Consider the following 19,139-nt stretch of genomic DNA (forward strand, 5'->3'; position numbering starts at 1 on the left):
TTTCTGAGGGCCCTATAGATTTTGAGTTTTTCTTATTATCTTCCTCATTATATGTTATTATGGGCTTGATATAGATATTTTTAAAGTCATGAGACCTGGTTTGCTCATTGACCTGGTCGAGGTGGTGGGCCAGTGGTTCAACCGGTGGGCTAGTAATTGGCTCGGTTTGATCCGGTCTACATTAAAAAATTTAAAATTATATATGTATCTATTATATATAAGTATATAACTAATATTATTTAACTAAAAAAAGTTCATCCATAATTTCATACTCTAAAATCTAAAATAATAATTGAAGTATTAAAATTAATAACAAAAGTGAAGTGTATTAGTAATAAAAGAGATAGTAAATAACAACTAGTTAAATTAAAAGTGTAGAATGAGTATATTTAGAAGAATTAGTTGTCTTTCTTTAACTTATCACTTTAAAGTCTATTTAAATGGATATTTTTGGTAAGTGATGGGGAATAGAGCGTCATATAATATACTCCTAATTAACATAGACATTATGGTAGTGCACTTACACTATTTAAATTGAAGTTTAAAAATAGTTACTTTTTGTTAATGGCAAGTATGTTCCATCATTTAATTGAAAACATAATTAAAAAAAAAAACTTTGTTTTCTGATTCTTCTAGGGCATTCTATAGTGGACCCATGCCCCTCCCCTTTCGTTTTCAGTTGTAACATCACTGGCATTTTCATTATCATATTTAAAACACAAGTTTAGTTTTCAATAAACAAAATGAGTTAGAGATCCAAAGGCAAACTCTTCCAAATTGATAACGGAGACAAGTCCTCTTTAATTGGTCTTTCACATGTCGGATCTTTCACTACAATGGCCCCTTCCTTATTGCTTTGACGATGTCTATTGGCACCACATGCAGCTGTTGTCGGCGCTGCAACGAGAGCAGCTGGACCTCGAACCTGACGTGATCAAGAGGCTGTCGATTGTTCTGCACCAGGTGTCGTCGAGGTAGAATCGCGCGATGGAGGAGATAGAGTGATGCATTTGCCTCAACGTGCTTGTTGATGGCAAGAAGCTGAAGGTTATGACCATAGTTTCCATTTAATGTGCAAAACCCAGTCCAGGTTTTAAAAATCGGTCGGGTCACCAGGTTTCCTCAAAATCTATCGGGTTTGGCTGGGTCATCCCAGATCACATGTATGAATAGTCCAATAGTGAACCAACTCATCGGGTTTCGGTTGGACCGGTTTGACCGGCCGACTCGAATCGGGTTTTATAACTATGAATATTTTAGCTATTAGATGATAGTACTAATTAGCAAACAAATTTCATTATTCAAATCGATTTAAGTTGTGAATTCGTGTATTATATGTAGTCATTGGATAATTTGAATGTCCTGCTACATTTGAATTGTAATGTTCCTCAAGATTTAAAATTGTGACACCCTCTACGCCGACATATATATATATATATATATATATATATATATATATATATATATATATATATATATATATAACCAAATTCACACTGGTAAAAGGTTCACATTCACTTCACTATTATCAATTAAAATTTATTAAAACATATTTGGCTCAAAATAAGACCGTCAAAATTTACAAAAATATTTTGTTAAATCATTGAGATAAAATAAAATAAACTAACATCATGCAAATGATATAAAAGCTTATGCCCACTGTCACATCCTATCAGTGCATTGTGTCTCGAAGTCTTTCAGCACAAGGTTCCTTAAAGCACTTCACCTAGCCATCTGCTCCCCCGAACACAAAGTTCAAGATCATCACATGATCCAAATACAAACAACACACATGGAGTGAGCTATCACATTCCTAACTAATAGATAAGTAAGACAACTAAATATACATATCATATAAACAAAATAAAACTTACTTAAATATAGCTCACATAATTCCACCACTTTGTCATTCAAAATTCACCTTTCAATCATCAATCACATTACACAACAATCACACACTCCGATCAAGACATAATAACACAATAATTTCATAATAAACAATTAACAAGCGTATGCAACAGTTATGCTAAGACTCAAACCTATATGCAATGTGATACCATGTCAGTGAAAAACCATCCTGGGGCGCTTAGGAGTACATAACAAGACACACCACATAATGGGTTTGTCAAGTCACTCTCACTAAGTAAGATCATTGGAAGACCAGTTAGGGTCACGATGTTTTGCGATAAAGGAGCACTCAAACCCGGTGACCCTCAAGGCCTACACTCTAAAGAGTCCGTTAGGGCCTCTCCCTCCTGATTCAGGTCCAACCCCTAAAATCATTTTAGCACACAGACACTGCTCGTGAATTATACAATACTAACGACCTCACACTCATGTTTTAAACACGTACAACATATTGCGCTATAATTTAACACTGGTTCCTAAATATGAAACCTACATTTTCTCTTTAACACGGGTTCCTAAATAGGGAACCTACACTTTTTCTTTAACACTGCACATTAACACTTTTCTAAAGATAACACTGGTCGGGTTATTGTACAATTCACAGCTTACAACACAAATAATGTCACATCAATAGTTAATCACACACTTATTCACAACCAAAACTCATTCACAATTTCACAATCCACCATCACATGTTTTCACGTATCTCACAATTCAACACATGTTCTACTTTACACTTTTACTCAATCTCAATAACAATATTGTGATTTCAAAATAACATGTCATTCCACAATTCATCACATATTTTATTTATAGACATTGTTCATGAATTATACAATATCCACGACCTCACACTCGTGTTTTAAACACATACAGTATATTGCGCTACAATTTAACAATGGTTCCTAACTAGGAACCTACGCTTTTTCTTTAACACAACGCATAAACATTTTTCTCAATATAAACACTGGTTGAGTTATTGTATAATTCACAGCTCACAACACAATTAATGTCACAATCAACCATCCTATATTTACGTGTATCTCACAATTTAACACATTCAACTTTGCACTTATATTCAATCTCCATAACAATATTATAATATCAAAGTAATATGTTATTCTACAATTCATCATATATTTGATTTATCACTTATGTACAATTCCAATCATAATTTCATAATTCTAATATAACTATTTATTACACTAATATTATTCAAAACACAAACAAATTATACAAGAATATTTCTCAATCCACGGGGAGTAAAAATCCCTCACATAATTTCAGATAATCACACCAGAAGAATTTCAATATAATAAAACATCCCAAAAATAAATCTCAATTTGACCCTCTAAGGATCCCTACGCATATTCTCACTAATCCCCAATTGTGAATAACTCATCCCTTATTTCTAAGCGGACTCACGTGTCTTCTGAAAGTGATAGTGACATCTCTAGCAATTTTATGAGATTCCTCAATTTTTTCTCTGATTGCCTTGATAGAGTTTTCAAAAGTTAGAGAGAAAGAGAAGGGATTGAAGTCTCCATTCTATAATGCTTCGTACGATGCGTATTTCTCCCTCCACATACATTATTTTGCAAATCCCAACGGTTGAGGTGTGCGGAATTGGATCGCGAACAACATATAAAAGTTTCACGACAATTCAACGGTTAACAAAATCGAGATCGTAGTTTTACCGAGACAACTTTGGGTTTCTGCGGAAAAAGAAAAGGCTACGATGCGAAAGGTATTTCTCCCAGTCTAGACATGATACAGAAATTCCCAATTGTGAGAATTCTTGGAATTGGGTTGCGAACCTGGTGTTTAAATTTCACGACGATCCAACGGTGAATGAGTCCGAGATCATTGTTTTTCTGAGACAAGTTTGATGGTCTACGGGAAAAAGAGAAGATTTTGGAGAGGAGAAAGGGAAAACAAAATTGAGGAGGATAAATCATCGTAAAAGCTACCGTATGACCTAACATATCGTTATTTATATTTAGGGTACTCACAAATTATTATTTTATTTATTTTTATTATTTTATAAAAATAAATTCTATTTTATTCTCTATCAAATGAATAAATAAAATATTCATTTTTATTATTTCTTTTATGAAACTATTATTTTAATATACTTATTCTCTTTATTTATTTTAATTACAAAAATCTTATCATAAAACTCTATTTATTTACAAATAATAACTCTTTTTAAATTAGTCTATGAAAAATAGGATGTTACAAAAATCACTTTTAAGTATAATCTTCAGTCATCTATTTTTTTCTTCTTCTTTTGGTGTGTGAGATTCCAATTGTCATGTACTAATTCTTGCTTTTCTAAAAATCAACGAATGTCTCGCAAGGGACATATCTAGTGAGAGTGAGTTAATTTTGGTCAAACAATTAATTAAGATGCTAAAGATTGTCTTAAATCTAATTTTAATAATGTATATTTTTTTACATGATTGTAATTTTAAATTTGTTCTTCTCGCGCAATCTCGTGTTTTAATTTGTGGTTTGGTATCTCAAAATGTGAGAGGTGTGTAAATATTTTGGAGTTTTTTTAATTAAAAATCAAGGGAAGATTTTGGAATAATTTAGGTGATGTTTGGTTTGAGTGTTTTGTATTTTTATTTAAATAAAAGTAAAAGTACGTTTATTTAAAATTTAGAAAATATTTTTAAAAATAGGTCAAAATCTGAAAATAACAAATCAATGTTTTCTGTTTTTATTTAAATAAAAGTGAAAATACGATGGTATTGTAGAATATTTTTCTTTTCGATACGTATTCTTTAAATAATAAGAATCTCAACATGAATACAGGTGGTTTGAGATTTGAATGTTTATTTTCTATTTTCTATTTTTTTAAATAATCTATTTTCAAAATTTTAAAATTTAGAAAATAAAATTAGTTAAGATCGAGTGTGTCATAACTCTTTTTTAATGGTTAGTTGTTAAAAACAATGTGAGGGGAGGAAATAAATTTATGCATTAAAGATTTATTTTTAATTTTCATTTTCCTATTATCCCATTTTCCAATAAGGGTGTAAAGAAAAATGAATATGACAACTTATTCTACTTCCTCCCATCTGGATTGAAAAATAATTAAATTTTTTATGTATGATGCATTAAATTATTAGTAAATTTTAACTGACTTTATTTTATTTTATTTCATGATGTTATGTTTAAAGTATTTTTTCATTTAGATTTTTACTTCCAACAACCTTTTTTTATATGTTTTTTTACTTATATTTAAGTCCGGATAAAGAAGCATAAGAATTATTCTAATCAAATAAATGCATAAATGTTTTTAACAGTATAATTACACTCCAGTAAAAAAATTATAATTACATTATGATAAACAAATCTTGATTAAGAAAACGCAAAAGAGAATTTTGTATTATTCTGTATTACTTAATTGAACTATTTATATTTTTTTGCTAAGCATATCACAGTACTTCTATTTTAAAAAACTTCTTAGGAATGTCACATAAATCTTTTCAAACTATAGAAGAGTTGAAAGAATACTCGTAAAAGTTTTAATAAGAATGAAAAAAAAAAAGAAAAATCTGTATCTAATAGGACTTGTTTGGCTAACGAAAATCCTCAAGGATATCACTACTGAAAGCAAATGAACTGGTAAAATATTTTAGAAAGAAAAAAGGATCTCTCTTCAAAGAACGTGAAGAAAAAAAGAATAAAAAAATCTGTATCTAATACATTAAATGAATTAGCTACTGTTTGAATATTTTTATTAGCTAATATCTTTTTTCACTTGGTGAATACTATAGCTACCATTTGACAATAAAAAGAGAAATAAAAATGATTTCCTCAGGTATACCTACTGTGACACCCTTTACCCCACACATATATGTACTAATAATAAAAGAAATGATTAAAAAAAAAATTAAACTTAATTCAAGTTTTTAAAACATATTTAAATACAAGCCTTTCAAGAGGGTAGCAGACTCACATTCACCTTTCTAACATCATCATAAAACTTTTCTAAATAAATAATAAATTCACTTCGGCTCAAACAAGGCCGTCTATAAAACCCTATACCCCAATGCCACATCCTATCAGAGCGTCATTCAGCACATGGTTCCTTAAAGCAATTCATCTAGTCATCTGCTCCTCCGAACACAAAGTTCAAGATCATCATAGGATCCAAACACAAACAATACACGGGGAGTGAGTTATCACATTCCTAACTAATAGAGAAACAAAACAACTAGATATACATGTCATATAAATCAAATAAAACTTAGTTACACGTAATTCCACCACTTTGTCATTCAAAGTTCACTTTTCAATCATCAATCACATTACACAATAATCACACGCTCTGATCAAGACATAATAACACATCAATTTCATAATAAACAATTAGCAAGCGCATGAGACAGTTATGCTAAGACTCAAGCCTATATGCAATGTGGTACCATGTTAGTGAAAACCACCCTGGGGCGCTTAGGAGTACATAACAAGACACACCACACAATGGGTTTGTCAGGTCACTCTCACTAAGTAAGATCATAGGGAGACCAGTCAGGGTCACGATGTTTTGCGAGAATGCTCCAACCATATGGGATCAACATAGGCTTAAAGGAGCACTCAAACCCGGTGATCCCCAAGGCCTACACTCTGAAGAGTCCGTCAGGGCCTCTCCCTCCTGATTCAGGTCCAACTCCTAAAATCATTTTAGCACACAGACACTGCTCGTGAATTATACAATACCCATGACCTCACACTCGTGTGGTAAACACGTACAACATATTGCGCTACAATTTAACACTGGTTCCTAAATAGGAAACCTACACTTTATCTTTAACACTGCGCATTTACACTTTTCTCAAGATAACACTAGTCGGGTTATTGTATAATTCACAGCTTACAACACAAATAATGTCACATCAAGAGTTAATCACATGCTTATTCACAACCAAAACTCATTCACGATTTCACATCTCATAATGTCACAATCCACCATCACATGTTTTCACGTATCTCACAATTCAACACATGTTCTACTTTACACTTTTATTCAATCTCAATAACAATATTATAATCTCAAGGCAACATATTATTCCATAATTCATCACATATTTCATTTATAAACACTGCTCATGAATTATACAATACCACGACCTCACACTCATGTTTCAAACATGTTTAATACAATTGCGCTACAATTTAACACTGGTTCCTAACTAGGAACCTATACTTTCTATTTAACACTGCGCATAAACACTGGTCAGATTATTGTATAATTCATAGCTCACGATATAATTAATGTAACATTGTAACATCAAGTGTTAACACATCCACTTATTCACAATCGAATATCATGTCCACACTTTAACATCTCATAACATCACATCAACCATCTCATAACATTCCATAATATTCTCAAACTCCAACACTTAATAATTTTTGGAATCATACTATAACACTTTACAATATTATTTACATAAATTATTAATATAAATAACTACCTCTATATCTATAAACTAGCATACATCATATTGAATCACAAATTTCAAAGTAAGCTTTCAATGCATAAATTCTAAATAATTATATGAACACTTTGATCAGCTTCAATTATGATATTATTTTTTTTAAATTATATATAAAAACCTAAACATCAAGAAAAAGAGAAAATACAAAATCAATATCTCTCTCTAAATTTCTCCTTACTTTATTTCATCAATTCATATTAATTAGAAAAAGTACTCGATTTATAGGGTTCACGCTCAACACAATAGCATATCAATTTCACAAAAATTAGTCTGTCAAACATATGTAATTCACTGTAATAATTATAAGGATAAAATGAAAATTGCAAAAACACCCCAAAACTCATTCCAATTGATATCTCTAAGGATCCCTATACATGTTCTCACTAATTTCCAATTGTGAATAACTCATCCCTTACCTCTGAGCGGACTCACGTGTCTTCCGACAAAGATAGCGACATCTCTAGCGGTTCCATGAGATTCCTCAAGTTTTTCCTCCGACTGCTCCGATAGAATTCTTAAATGTCAGAGAAACGGAGAAGAGATTGAAGCCTCCACTTGTACTGTATTCATGCGATTCCTTTTTCTCCTACCACGAATATTATTTAGTAAATCACAACGGTGAGAGTGTGCGAAATTGAATTTTGAACAACATATCCAAATTTCATGAAAATCCAACGGTTAACGAAACCGGGATTGTAGTTTTACCGAGACAGTTTTGGGTTTCTGCGGGAAAATAAAAGACTACAATGCGAAGGGTTTTCCTCTAAGCTCAGACATGATTTTTCAATTCCCAACGGTGAGAATGTTTGAAATTGGGTTGCGAACGTGATACAAAAATTTCACGACGATCCAACGGTGAATAAGTCCGAGATCATCGTTTTTCTGAGATAGGTTTTGTGGACTGCGAAAAAAAGAAAGAGTTTTGAGAGGAGTAGGGAAAAAACCAAAATGAGAGGTAAAGGGGGCTGAGACCTAGCATGTTGCTATTTATAGTTAGAGACATTTACGACCTATTATTTACTCTATTTATTTATTTATATTATTTTTACTAAAAAAACTTTTTAAATTTATTTATGAAAAAAATGGGATGTTACACCTACAACCAGTTTGAGCCGTTACCTTGGTACCCTCAAAACAAAAACAAAACAACACTTTACACACCACAATAAAAAAAAAATACAAGGCACCAAATTAAATCCTTCTAAGTAGCTTAAAGGACTTCGTCTCTAAGCAAATTTAGAAAGCTTACAAATATTAAATTGTTAAAGATGACGTTAAGGGAATCTCCTAATGCAAATTCTCCTTGTTCTGAACCCGAAACTGTCCAATATAAAAATACGAGTGAGAAAAACAGAGAATATGATATGCAACAAAGATTGACTCGAGTATCACTTGCTGAGTAAGGCCGGCAGCATATTTTACTACTAAGTACTTTCCCTAATTACAAATGGCAAAAAAGTGGAGATTGTGGTGTGTTTCATTGTTGTTTGAAATAAGCGTTGATATGAGTTTAATTTTCATATACCATTAATATTATCAACAAATTACAAATCATTCTGTATATAACTTTCATTTTTTTTTAGGATTTATTAGCGACAACAATGTTAAAACGCCCACCATTAGACTGATTCTAATAAATAGTATAACTTTTAAAATATTTATTATAAAATATCTTTACACTCTCTAGCACATTATATAAATATTTTTATGATTGAATGAATGAATAATTGATAATCTCTTTTTAGTGTTTTCGTTAGAATGACACCATTGAAGGCAAGTAGATCCTGATTGATATCAAAGACAACAAAAAGGAAATTTTGGGCCCCTCACGTGAGATTGGCCCTACATTACAATGCAAAGGCAGAAAGACACTTCCAATAAACGAGCCTTGGAAATATCGAGTCATTGCCTTATTAAGTTGGCAACAATACTTGACTAGGTCCAATTGGTAACACATCATATCCACGATTGTAACGGGAATGATTCTTTGCAAGTATCTAAAACTGCAAGAAGACACGTTAACAGTGACCCTGATAGAATGATTTGCTGGGGTAATTAACTAGGTGGAGCCACAACAACTAACAAACATCGCATATCAAGTTACACAAACAATGTTTTTCAAGTTTGAATAATGTATTAGCCCGGCCAATTCCACTCTTTCATGTTGTATCGATTCCGGCTTTGGTTGTAAAAAGACAATAGCAAGAGTCATTTTTGGCTGCTGATTATGCATAGCTAAGAGAATATAACGAGTATATATTAGTCTTTCTATATGTTTTCACTGAGATTGGTGATAAACCTCACAGAATCTTGAAAAATAAATTAAGGGGTATCTCTCCATAGGGAGGGTCAAGGGGAAATGGGGAACAATAGTATGTTTCGTTATGCAGATGGAGTGGACAAGTTGTTGATGCTCTTTGGGACCTTGGGATGCCTTGGAGATGGACTACAAACCCCTCTCATGATGTACATTCTTAGTGATGTAATCAACGCCTATGGCGACAAGAATAGTCATTTGACAAAGCATGATGTGAACAAGGTGAGCTTGCTCAATAAAATCTTGAGTCTTCTGCTACAGACTACACATACAATTCGTGTGGCATAAAGACATCATCATGTTCACTGTTTAGTACACAATTTTGCATGAAACTGCTTTTGCTAACATTTGACAGTTATTTGATTTGGGTGTGTGCTTGTGTTAGCAATTGCAAAATTGTTTTTTTTTTAGTTAAAATTGATTTTGAAATGAAGTTTTTTTTAGTGATAATTTTGAAATGAAGTGATTTATCAACATGTTTGGTCTGGTGGTGCATTTAGTAAAATCGATTCAGTTTTCCATGTTAACAACGAAGTAACTCTTTGCCACTTTAATCTTTTCACGTTTTTAATACGTGTTGTGTGGTTTTAATGCTGAACCAAACACATGCTATGTTTGAATGTTTTTACCATGGAAGCAAGTTTGCTGTAAAACTTGGCGTAAAGTTTTCAATCTAAAGTAAAAGCTACTTTTTATCACTTCTAGGCAAACCAAGGTTTGAAGATAAAATCAATTTTACCTAACAATGACCAAACATTTGTATTCTTACTAAAATCACATTTGTCAAGTGGTAAAATCAATTTTCATACTTCCCATCGTTAAACCAAACACATACTAAGTAGTCATGAAACTTTATTTAAAGACACTGATAGTGCAAGTCGAGCATGCACATACAAACTGATTTGTGCATCCAAGGAAGGAGGCCACTTAAGCAAGGTCTTTCCACAATTTGATTTTTGAGACATGATTACTCAACAGTTTTTGAAATTGCCACTTGCCTTTTTTCAGTATGCGTTGAAGCTTTTTTGTGCTGCACTTGGAGTTGGACTTTCAGCTTTTATTGGTAAGCTGCACAGTTGGTAGCTTAGTTACTTTCCTTGCAGAATTCACATCAACTTTGAAGTTATGTAAATAGCATGTCTAGCATTAGAGAAAGTAAATCTAACTACTTTTCATGCTTTATACCTATTGATGTTGGCTACTACAGAAGGAATATGTTGGACAAGAACTGCTGAGAGACAGGCTTCCAGAATGAGAATGGAATACCTAAAATCAGTCCTAAGACAAGAAGTTGGCTTCTTTGACACTCAGATTGCTGGTTCTTCAACAACCTACCAAGTTGTCTCACTCATTTCATCAGATGCAAATACAATCCAAGTTGTCTTGTGTGAGAAGGTTTTTCTACAGTTATACCTTTCCCTTAATTAAAATTTCTTGGAATGAAATTATAGTCATAGATATTTCCATTGAGTAGGCTCTAAGGGCACTTGTTAGCATTCTCCATAAGTAATTGCTCTCAAGGAAACCAATGAATCTGATCTTCACTTGAATTTGTAATCTAATTAATTTGGTAGCATTTTTAATAGATAAGTTTCAAAATCTGATAAAATAGAACTCTTTATCTCTTTGCTTTATTAATTTATACGTTTTTTTTTCTGAGTGTAGATACCTGACTGCCTAGCTTATATGTCAACATTCCTATTCTGCCACATCTTTGCATTTGTACTTTCATGGAGACTTACACTGGCAGCCATACCACTGTCTGTCATGTTCATTGTTCCGGCACTTGTATTTGGGAAGATCATGTTGGATCTTGTAATGAAAATGATCGAGTCTTATGGGGTTGCTGGTGGGATAGCAGAACAGGCAATATCTTCAATAAGAACTGTTTATTCATATGTTGGGGAGAATCAAACACTAAACAGATTTAGCAGTGCACTTCAAAAAACTATGGAATTTGGAATAAAGCAAGGTTTTGCGAAGGGGTTGATGTTGGGAAGCATGGGAGTTATTTATATAAGTTGGGGTTTTCAGGCTTGGGTTGGAACTTTTCTGATCACTAATAAAGGAGAACAAGGTGGCCATGTATTTGTAGCTGGCTTCAATGTCCTCATGGGAGGCTTGTAAGTGATTTTCTCATCTCTCATATTCTAGTTTTATATCATATATTAATATGACATGTTCATAATAATATATGTTTAACTTAATAAATTTCAGGAGCATTTTAAGTGCCCTTCCAAATTTAACTGCCATCACAGAGGCAACTGCTGCTGTTACTCGTCTTTTTGAAATGATTGATCGCGTGCCAAGTATAGATTCTGAAGATAAGAAAGGAAAGGCCTTATCATATGTGAGGGGAGAAATTGAATTTCAAGACGTCTATTTCTGTTACCCATCTAGGCCAGACACACCAGTCTTGCAGGGATTCAATCTCACTGTCCCAGCAGGCAAGAGTGTAGGCCTTGTGGGAGGTAGTGGTTCTGGTAAATCTACCATCATAGCACTTCTTGAAAGGTTTTATGACCCTGTTGAGGGATTAATACTCTTGGATGGTCACAAGACTAATAGGCTTCAGCTCAAGTGGTTGAGATCTCAACTTGGCCTAGTAAATCAAGAGCCTGTTCTCTTTGCCACTTCCATAAAAGAGAATATTTTGTTTGGAAAAGAGGGAGCCTCAATGGAAAGTGTGATTAGTGCAGCTAAAGCAGCTAATGCACATGATTTCATTGTCAAGTTACCAGATGGATATGAAACTCAAGTAAGTTGATCTCAACTTGTTAGCTCAGAAAAAGTGTGGAAACAGATTAACACTATATATGGAAGAGAAAATAAGGAAACAGAACAAAATCTCTATAAATTTGTTTAAGTTCGAGTTAAAATTTTCAGTTAGTTTAAGTATGCTTCTTTGAAATTTAATCATCCTATTTAAAGGTTTCCAACTAATACTTTTTCACCTGAGCTCATCAAAATGGTTTGATCTTGAATATTGTATTAAACAAGACTATATACCATTTTTCATTTTGATCTTTACATAAGAAAACTCTACAATTTGGTCCTTACATGAAAAATGTTTACGAGTTGATTCTTACTTTTTACCAAAGTTATTAGAGTGTCAGACTTTGCAGAGTTGACTAAAATTTAATCCCATGTATCCCCATGTTATCTTAGTGGAAAACTGAGCAAAATCATGCACCATCATACCTTCAATAAACGACAAGTACTATTATACAAGCATTTTTTTCATGTAAGGACCAAAATATAATTTTTTTTCATGTGCTAAAATAAAAAACAATGTGAGATGTAGAGAACAAACTTTTAATCAATTTTTTGTTATGTAATCTGCTTTGATTAAAGCTTTGTTATTGCAAACCACAATGGATTTCCTAGGTAGGGCAGTTTGGATTTCAACTGTCTGGTGGGCAGAAGCAGCGCATTGCCATAGCAAGAGCCTTACTAAGGGATCCAAAGGTCCTCTTGCTTGATGAAGCTACCAGTGCACTAGATGCTCAATCTGAAAGAGTGGTACAGGCAGCAATTGATCAAGCTTCAAAAGGAAGGACAACAATCATCATTGCTCACCGCTTGTCTACAATTCGAACAGCTAACTTGATTGCAGTCCTTCAATCAGGGAGAGTCATTGAATTAGGTACACATAATGAGCTCATGGAATTGACTGATGGTGAGTATGCTCACATGGTAGAGTTGCAGCAAATAACAACTCAGAATGATGAATCCAAACCTTCCAATCTTCTAACAGAGGGAAAGAGCTCCCACAGAATGAGCGTTCCACAAAGTCCAACTGTAAGTTTCAGATCAAGCACTGTAGGCACTCCCATGTTGTATCCCTTCAGTCAGGGATTTTCCATGGGAACACCCTACTCCTATTCTATCCAATATGACCCTGATGATGATAGTTTTGAAGATAACTTGAAAAGAACAAATCATCCAGCTCCTTCGCAGTGGCGTTTGCTGAAAATGAATACCCCTGAGTGGGGAAGAGCAATGCTAGGAATCTTAGGAGCAATAGGGTCAGGAGCAGTACAACCTGTAAATGCATACTGTGTAGGAACACTTATATCAGTTTATTTTGAAACTGATAGCTCTGAGATGAAGTCTAAAGCTAAAGTGCTGGCCCTTGTTTTCTTAGGAATTGGTGTTTTCAACTTCTTCACTAGTATTCTCCAACACTATAACTTTGCAGTCATGGGAGAAAGGTTGACCAAAAGAATAAGAGAGAAGATACTAGAGAAGCTGATGACTTTTGAAATAGGGTGGTTTGATCATGAAGATAACACAAGTGCATCCATTTGTGCAAGATTGTCCTCAGAAGCCAACTTGGTTCGTTCCCTTGTTGGTGATCGAATGTCTTTGTTGGCCCAAGCAATTTTCGGGTCTATCTTTGCCTACACTCTAGGACTTGTGCTCACATGGAGGCTTTCCCTTGTGATGATTGCAGTGCAGCCATTAGTCATTGGAAGCTTTTACTCGAGAAGTGTCTTGATGAAGAGTATGGCCGAGAAAGCTCGTAAAGCACAAAGGGAGGGAAGCCAACTTGCAAGTGAAGCTGTTATAAACCACAGAACCATAACTGCCTTCAGCTCTCAGAAAAGAATGTTGGCACTTTTCAAATCCACAATGGTGGGGCCTAAAGAGGATAGTATTAGGCAGTCATGGATTTCAGGCTTTGGTCTATTCAGCTCCCAGTTTTTTAACACTTCATCAACAGCATTGGCTTACTGGTATGGTGGGAGGCTTTTGATAGATGGGAAAATAGAACCAAAGCACCTCTTCCAAGCCTTTTTAATATTACTCTTCACTGCATACATTATTGCAGATGCTGGAAGCATGACTTCTGACTTGTCCAAAGGAAGAAGTGCAGTTGGATCAGTTTTTGCAATCCTAGACAGGAAAACTGAGATTGATCCTGAGACCTCATGGGGAGGTGAGAAGAAGAGGAAATTAAGGGGCAGAGTTGAGCTTAAGAATGTATTCTTTGCATATCCATCTAGACCTGATCAAATGATTTTCAAGGGTCTGAATCTTAAAGTTGAACCTGGGAGAACTGTGGCTCTAGTGGGGCACAGTGGTTGTGGTAAATCAACTGTTATTGGTCTTATTGAAAGGTTTTATGATCCTGCAAAGGGAACGGTATGCATAGATGAACAAGACATCAAGTCCTATAATTTGAGAATGCTGAGGTCACAAATTGCATTAGTGAGTCAGGAGCCAACCCTTTTTGCTGGCACCATTCGAGAAAATATTGCCTATGGAAAAGAAAACACTACTGAATCTGAGATAAGAAGGGCTGCATCTCTGGCTAATGCTCATGAATTCATTAGGTACGACAGAACTCTAATGGAATTTTTTGTAAAAAAAAAGTTTTCACAATCACTTTTTTTAATCATTCTTTGTTCCGATGCCAAAAACTCTTTCATTTGCCTAAACTCAACATTAGGGAAGAAAACAAGAATTACAATCAATACTAACCATAAGCCCAGCTTAATTGACATGCACAGGCTGCTAGAGTGAACAACTAACTAAATACAAAGTAGAATTTGACACTGCTTTTTTTAACTAATCTTCTCCTTGAAAGTAAAAACTCCTCCAATTAGCCTCTACAGAAGCTTTATTTATAGTGCATTTGAGTAAACACCTCCAATAAGCACTTATTGAAAACGTGCTTTTCATGTGAGCACTCATGTATAAGTTGTTTGGATAATGGAGAAAGAAATAGGATTAATAGGAGTAAACAACTCTAAAAGAGTTACCCTTGGAGTAAGTAAGTTTATGGAAATAAGCTGTTTTCATATAAGTAAGTCATAAGCTGTTTTCATAAGTTATTCTAGAGAGCTTCTGAAAATATGCTTAATATCATAAACTCTCCCAAATACTTACACAGGTGGTTACCTTAAAAGATAAGTCCCACCAAGCTGAAAATAAGCTCTTCCAATTGGCTTTTAAATGTTGCTTCTGTTTTTAAAGATTATCTGACATTGTGTTTAGCCAGCTTATCCCTTTAGGCTTTAATTAAAGGAAAAGACAAACCCAAAACAAAATTAGTTCAAACATTATGTAAACACTAGTTTTGTGTTAGCAAAAGATTTTCCCAAGTTATAAACTAGCTGCACCTTGAAACCATCTTCCTCTTGGAACTAACACTTTTTCCTTTTGTGTGGTGTTTGTCATGGCAGTGGAATGAATGATGGGTATGAGACATACTGTGGGGAAAGAGGAGTTCAGCTATCAGGAGGTCAGAAACAAAGAATAGCCTTAGCAAGGGCCATACTGAAGAATCCTGCAATCCTGCTTCTGGATGAGGCTACTAGTGCACTTGATAGTGTGTCAGAAATCTTGGTCCAAGAAGCACTAGAGAAGATAATGGTTGGAAGAACATGCATTGTAGTGGCACACAGGCTCTCTACAATACAGAAATCCAACTACATTGCTGTGATTAAGAATGGGAAGGTTGTAGAACAAGGTTCACATAACGAATTAATTTCGCTTGGACGTGAGGGTGCATACTATTCTCTTGTTAAACTTCAAAGTGGTAGCTCCCCTAGGTAAACTTAGTTAGTAGTTGTAATATATGGTCGACCTTTTTTTTTTGGTTTTTTTTTTTCTCTTTTTCTCTTTTGCCTTTTTGAGACAATAACGTACATGTTACCGTAGAATGGGGGTTGCCCCTTATGAAATTTAAGTGTATTCCATGTTTGCATGCTTGAACACGATGTGAAAAGAAAATTTAGAACTGGTTTTCTTTTTGGAGAAAAAAAAATCAATGATCTAATCACAACCTAGTAAACTTTTGCTTTCCTTTTGCCCCAAGTTTGCAGTGTTTCCAAAGTAGTGCTAGATATTTCGTATTATATTATATTATCATATAAATTTATTTTACCATAGTAAAGAGATTTATATATAAATGAATTCAGGAAAAAAAATGTTTGGAACGCCACTTAAACTCAAACAAACCATGTATTACAATCTATCTATTTATATATCAAAACTAAGAGGCATACTGTGATAATGCACTAAAAGAAAAAACATAAATTAGCATTTTCACTGTTTTTTGGGTTTTCTCTCCCTCGCAACCTCTGGTTTTCTCTCCTTCACAGACCCTTAAAGATCAATGAAGCTCTTGATACCATGCTAAGAATCGTATATGAAACAGGGTGTGAACAGAAAATAGCTAAACAGACAAATCAATAAGTATAAGTCTATAAGACTGAACAGACGAATCAATAAGACTGACCAGGTGAAGCAATAAGAACGTAAGATGATGCGTAAAATAAAAGGTTGTAATTAGAAAACAACAACCTCACAAATACGAAAGGTAGTAAAAACTCATCTGATATATGTCAGTTATATGCTCAGTTTTGCACACAAATGAAGTGTTACAACAAGTATTTAAATAGAAAAACTACAAAGCCCCTCGTTGAGCAAACCAAAAAGCACTCACACTTAAGCTAAAAAGTAAGTATCATTAGCCTATAGCAGCAACTAACTTTTTCAGAACATAAGCAGCAGTCAACCAAACTTGCATCTTAAGAGTATTTCACCTTATGATATTGTTATTACTTAGTCGTTCTTCGTGTTATTGTTTTGTTGAAAAATATTCAAAGTTCAAACACCAAAAAAATTACAAATGTTCTTACATCGTCAAGTTGAATTATTTGTTGATTGAAGAGGTGTTGAAAAATAAAATAGAGTGTGTCACTTCTAAAATCATGAACCAAATGTATCATCTTCTACTTGTTTGATTTTGTTGATCTAACGCATCCTACATTAGGACTTGTTAACTTTTTCTAAATAAAAAAAATGAGAGTTTGGAATTCTGCATAATTTATAATTAACCAATAATAAAAAATTCCGGACATCTAAAAGCACGCATAACCGTGTAAACCTCCAGAATTTCGCAAAATTGATCTCTTAGACTTAATATACTCTGGTTTAGGTGACTCGGTCTCAAAATCTACGTACAATGCCTAGAGGAGGTACAGAATTTTATATGACTTTTATAGATTATTATTCAAGATTCTCATGTATATTTACTAAGAACAAGAGATGAAGCAAAGGATAAATCTTGAAATTATAAACTGAAGTAGAGCACAAATCAAACAACACAATTAAAAGACTTGGAACAAATCAAACCTTAGTGATCTTTTAGTTTCTTTTGTGAATAATATGGAATAAGTCATGGGTTAACACCTCATTACTAGTTAAAAGGAAAAATTATATCATCAATGTAAATAATGAATGCTAGGCAAACTGCTGATCTCCTTCAAATTGATGGAGGGAAGCAGTACTTTCTTATTTTCATATATAAAATATAATTATATATAAGAAAACTAATAAAACTCCTTTAGAGCTTTGGGAGAAATGATTTCCGAATTTAAAAAATATTAAAGTGTCGGCTCTCTAATTTTGCTCAAGTTTTATTATCTAAATCTAAGAAAAGAAAACTGGCTCTAAAACTTGTGATTGCTGGTTTATTGGCTTTGTTGAAAATAGTTTTTAGCTAGTATTGAAAAGTGATGTTACAGAAATTAATACTATTACTAGATCAAAAAATACGTTGAATTATATGTAAATGTGTTTCCACTAAAAATCTTCAATAGAAAAAATGTGAACCTTTGTAACATCCCATTTTTCATAAACTAATTTAAAAAGAATTTTTATTTATAAATAAATAAAGTTTTAAAAAATAAATGATCATGTTTTTTTAAAGAAATAAATAATGAAAAATAATGGTTTGAAGTAAAAAAAAAGATATTTGATTTATTCATTTGATAGGGAATAAAATAGAGTTTCTTTTTATAAAATATTAAAAATAAATAAATAGAGTAATAATAAGTTGTGTGTACCTTAGGTATAAATAGCAATGTTAGGTCAGTTTTAGACTCACGATGCCTTTTCTTTCCTTCGTTTTCGTTTTTCCTTTTCTCCTCTTCAAAACTCTTTCTTTTTCCCGCATCCCACAAAACCTCTCAGAAAAACAATGATCTCGGACTCATTCACCATTGGATCGTCGTGAAATTTGAGCACCACGTTCGCAACCCAATTTCGAGCATTCTCACCGTTAGGAATTGCAAAATCATTCCTGAGCTTAGAGGAAAACCATTCGCATTGTAGCCTTTTATTTTCCCGTAGAAACCCAAAACTGTCTCGGTAAAACTACGATCCCGGTTTCGTTAACCGTTGGATTTTCATGAAATTTGGATATATTGTTCGAAATTCAATTTCGCACACTTTCACCGTTGGGATTTGTGAGATAATATTCATGGAGAGAGAAAAAGGAATCGTATGAAGACAGTACAAGTGGAGGTTTCAATCTTTTCTCCGTCTCTCTGACGTTTGGAAATTCTATCGGAGCAGTCGGAGGAATAACTGAAAGAATCTCA

At 33.5% G+C, this 19,139-nt stretch overlaps 1 protein-coding gene across 1 annotated transcript; it reads left to right on the forward strand.

Annotated features, from left to right (window-relative positions):
- The first annotated feature begins 9,347 nt into the window (after nucleotides 1-9,347).
- On the forward strand, nucleotides 9,348-16,538 carry LOC114379251 (putative multidrug resistance protein). The gene is made up of 7 exons (XM_028337879.1): nucleotides 9,348-9,963; nucleotides 10,750-10,804; nucleotides 10,949-11,136; nucleotides 11,407-11,864; nucleotides 11,959-12,499; nucleotides 13,129-15,080; nucleotides 15,933-16,538. The coding sequence occupies exons 1-7, from the start codon at nucleotides 9,784-9,786 to the stop codon at nucleotides 16,303-16,305; spliced, it is 3,747 nt and encodes a 1,248-aa protein (XP_028193680.1). The 5' UTR covers nucleotides 9,348-9,783; the 3' UTR covers nucleotides 16,306-16,538.
- The last annotated feature ends 2,601 nt before the right edge of the window (nucleotides 16,539-19,139 follow it).

Source organism: Glycine soja, chromosome 12, assembly GCF_004193775.1.
Source record: "Glycine soja cultivar W05 chromosome 12, ASM419377v2, whole genome shotgun sequence".
Lineage (NCBI taxonomy): Eukaryota > Viridiplantae > Streptophyta > Magnoliopsida > Fabales > Fabaceae > Glycine > Glycine soja.

What these genes read in the sequence shown, in the direction of transcription:
- LOC114379251 (XM_028337879.1), top strand. Translation starts at nt 9,784, where the DNA reads ATGGGGAACAATAGTATGTTTCGTTATGCAGATGGAGTGGACAAGTTG. An exon ending in TGGACTTTCAGCTTTTATTG is followed by an intron (nt 10,805 to 10,948) that starts GTAAGCTGCACA and finishes TGGCTACTACAG; the next exon opens with AAGGAATATGTTGGACAAGA. An exon ending in AAGTTGTCTTGTGTGAGAAG is followed by an intron (nt 11,137 to 11,406) that starts GTTTTTCTACAG and finishes TTCTGAGTGTAG; the next exon opens with ATACCTGACTGCCTAGCTTA.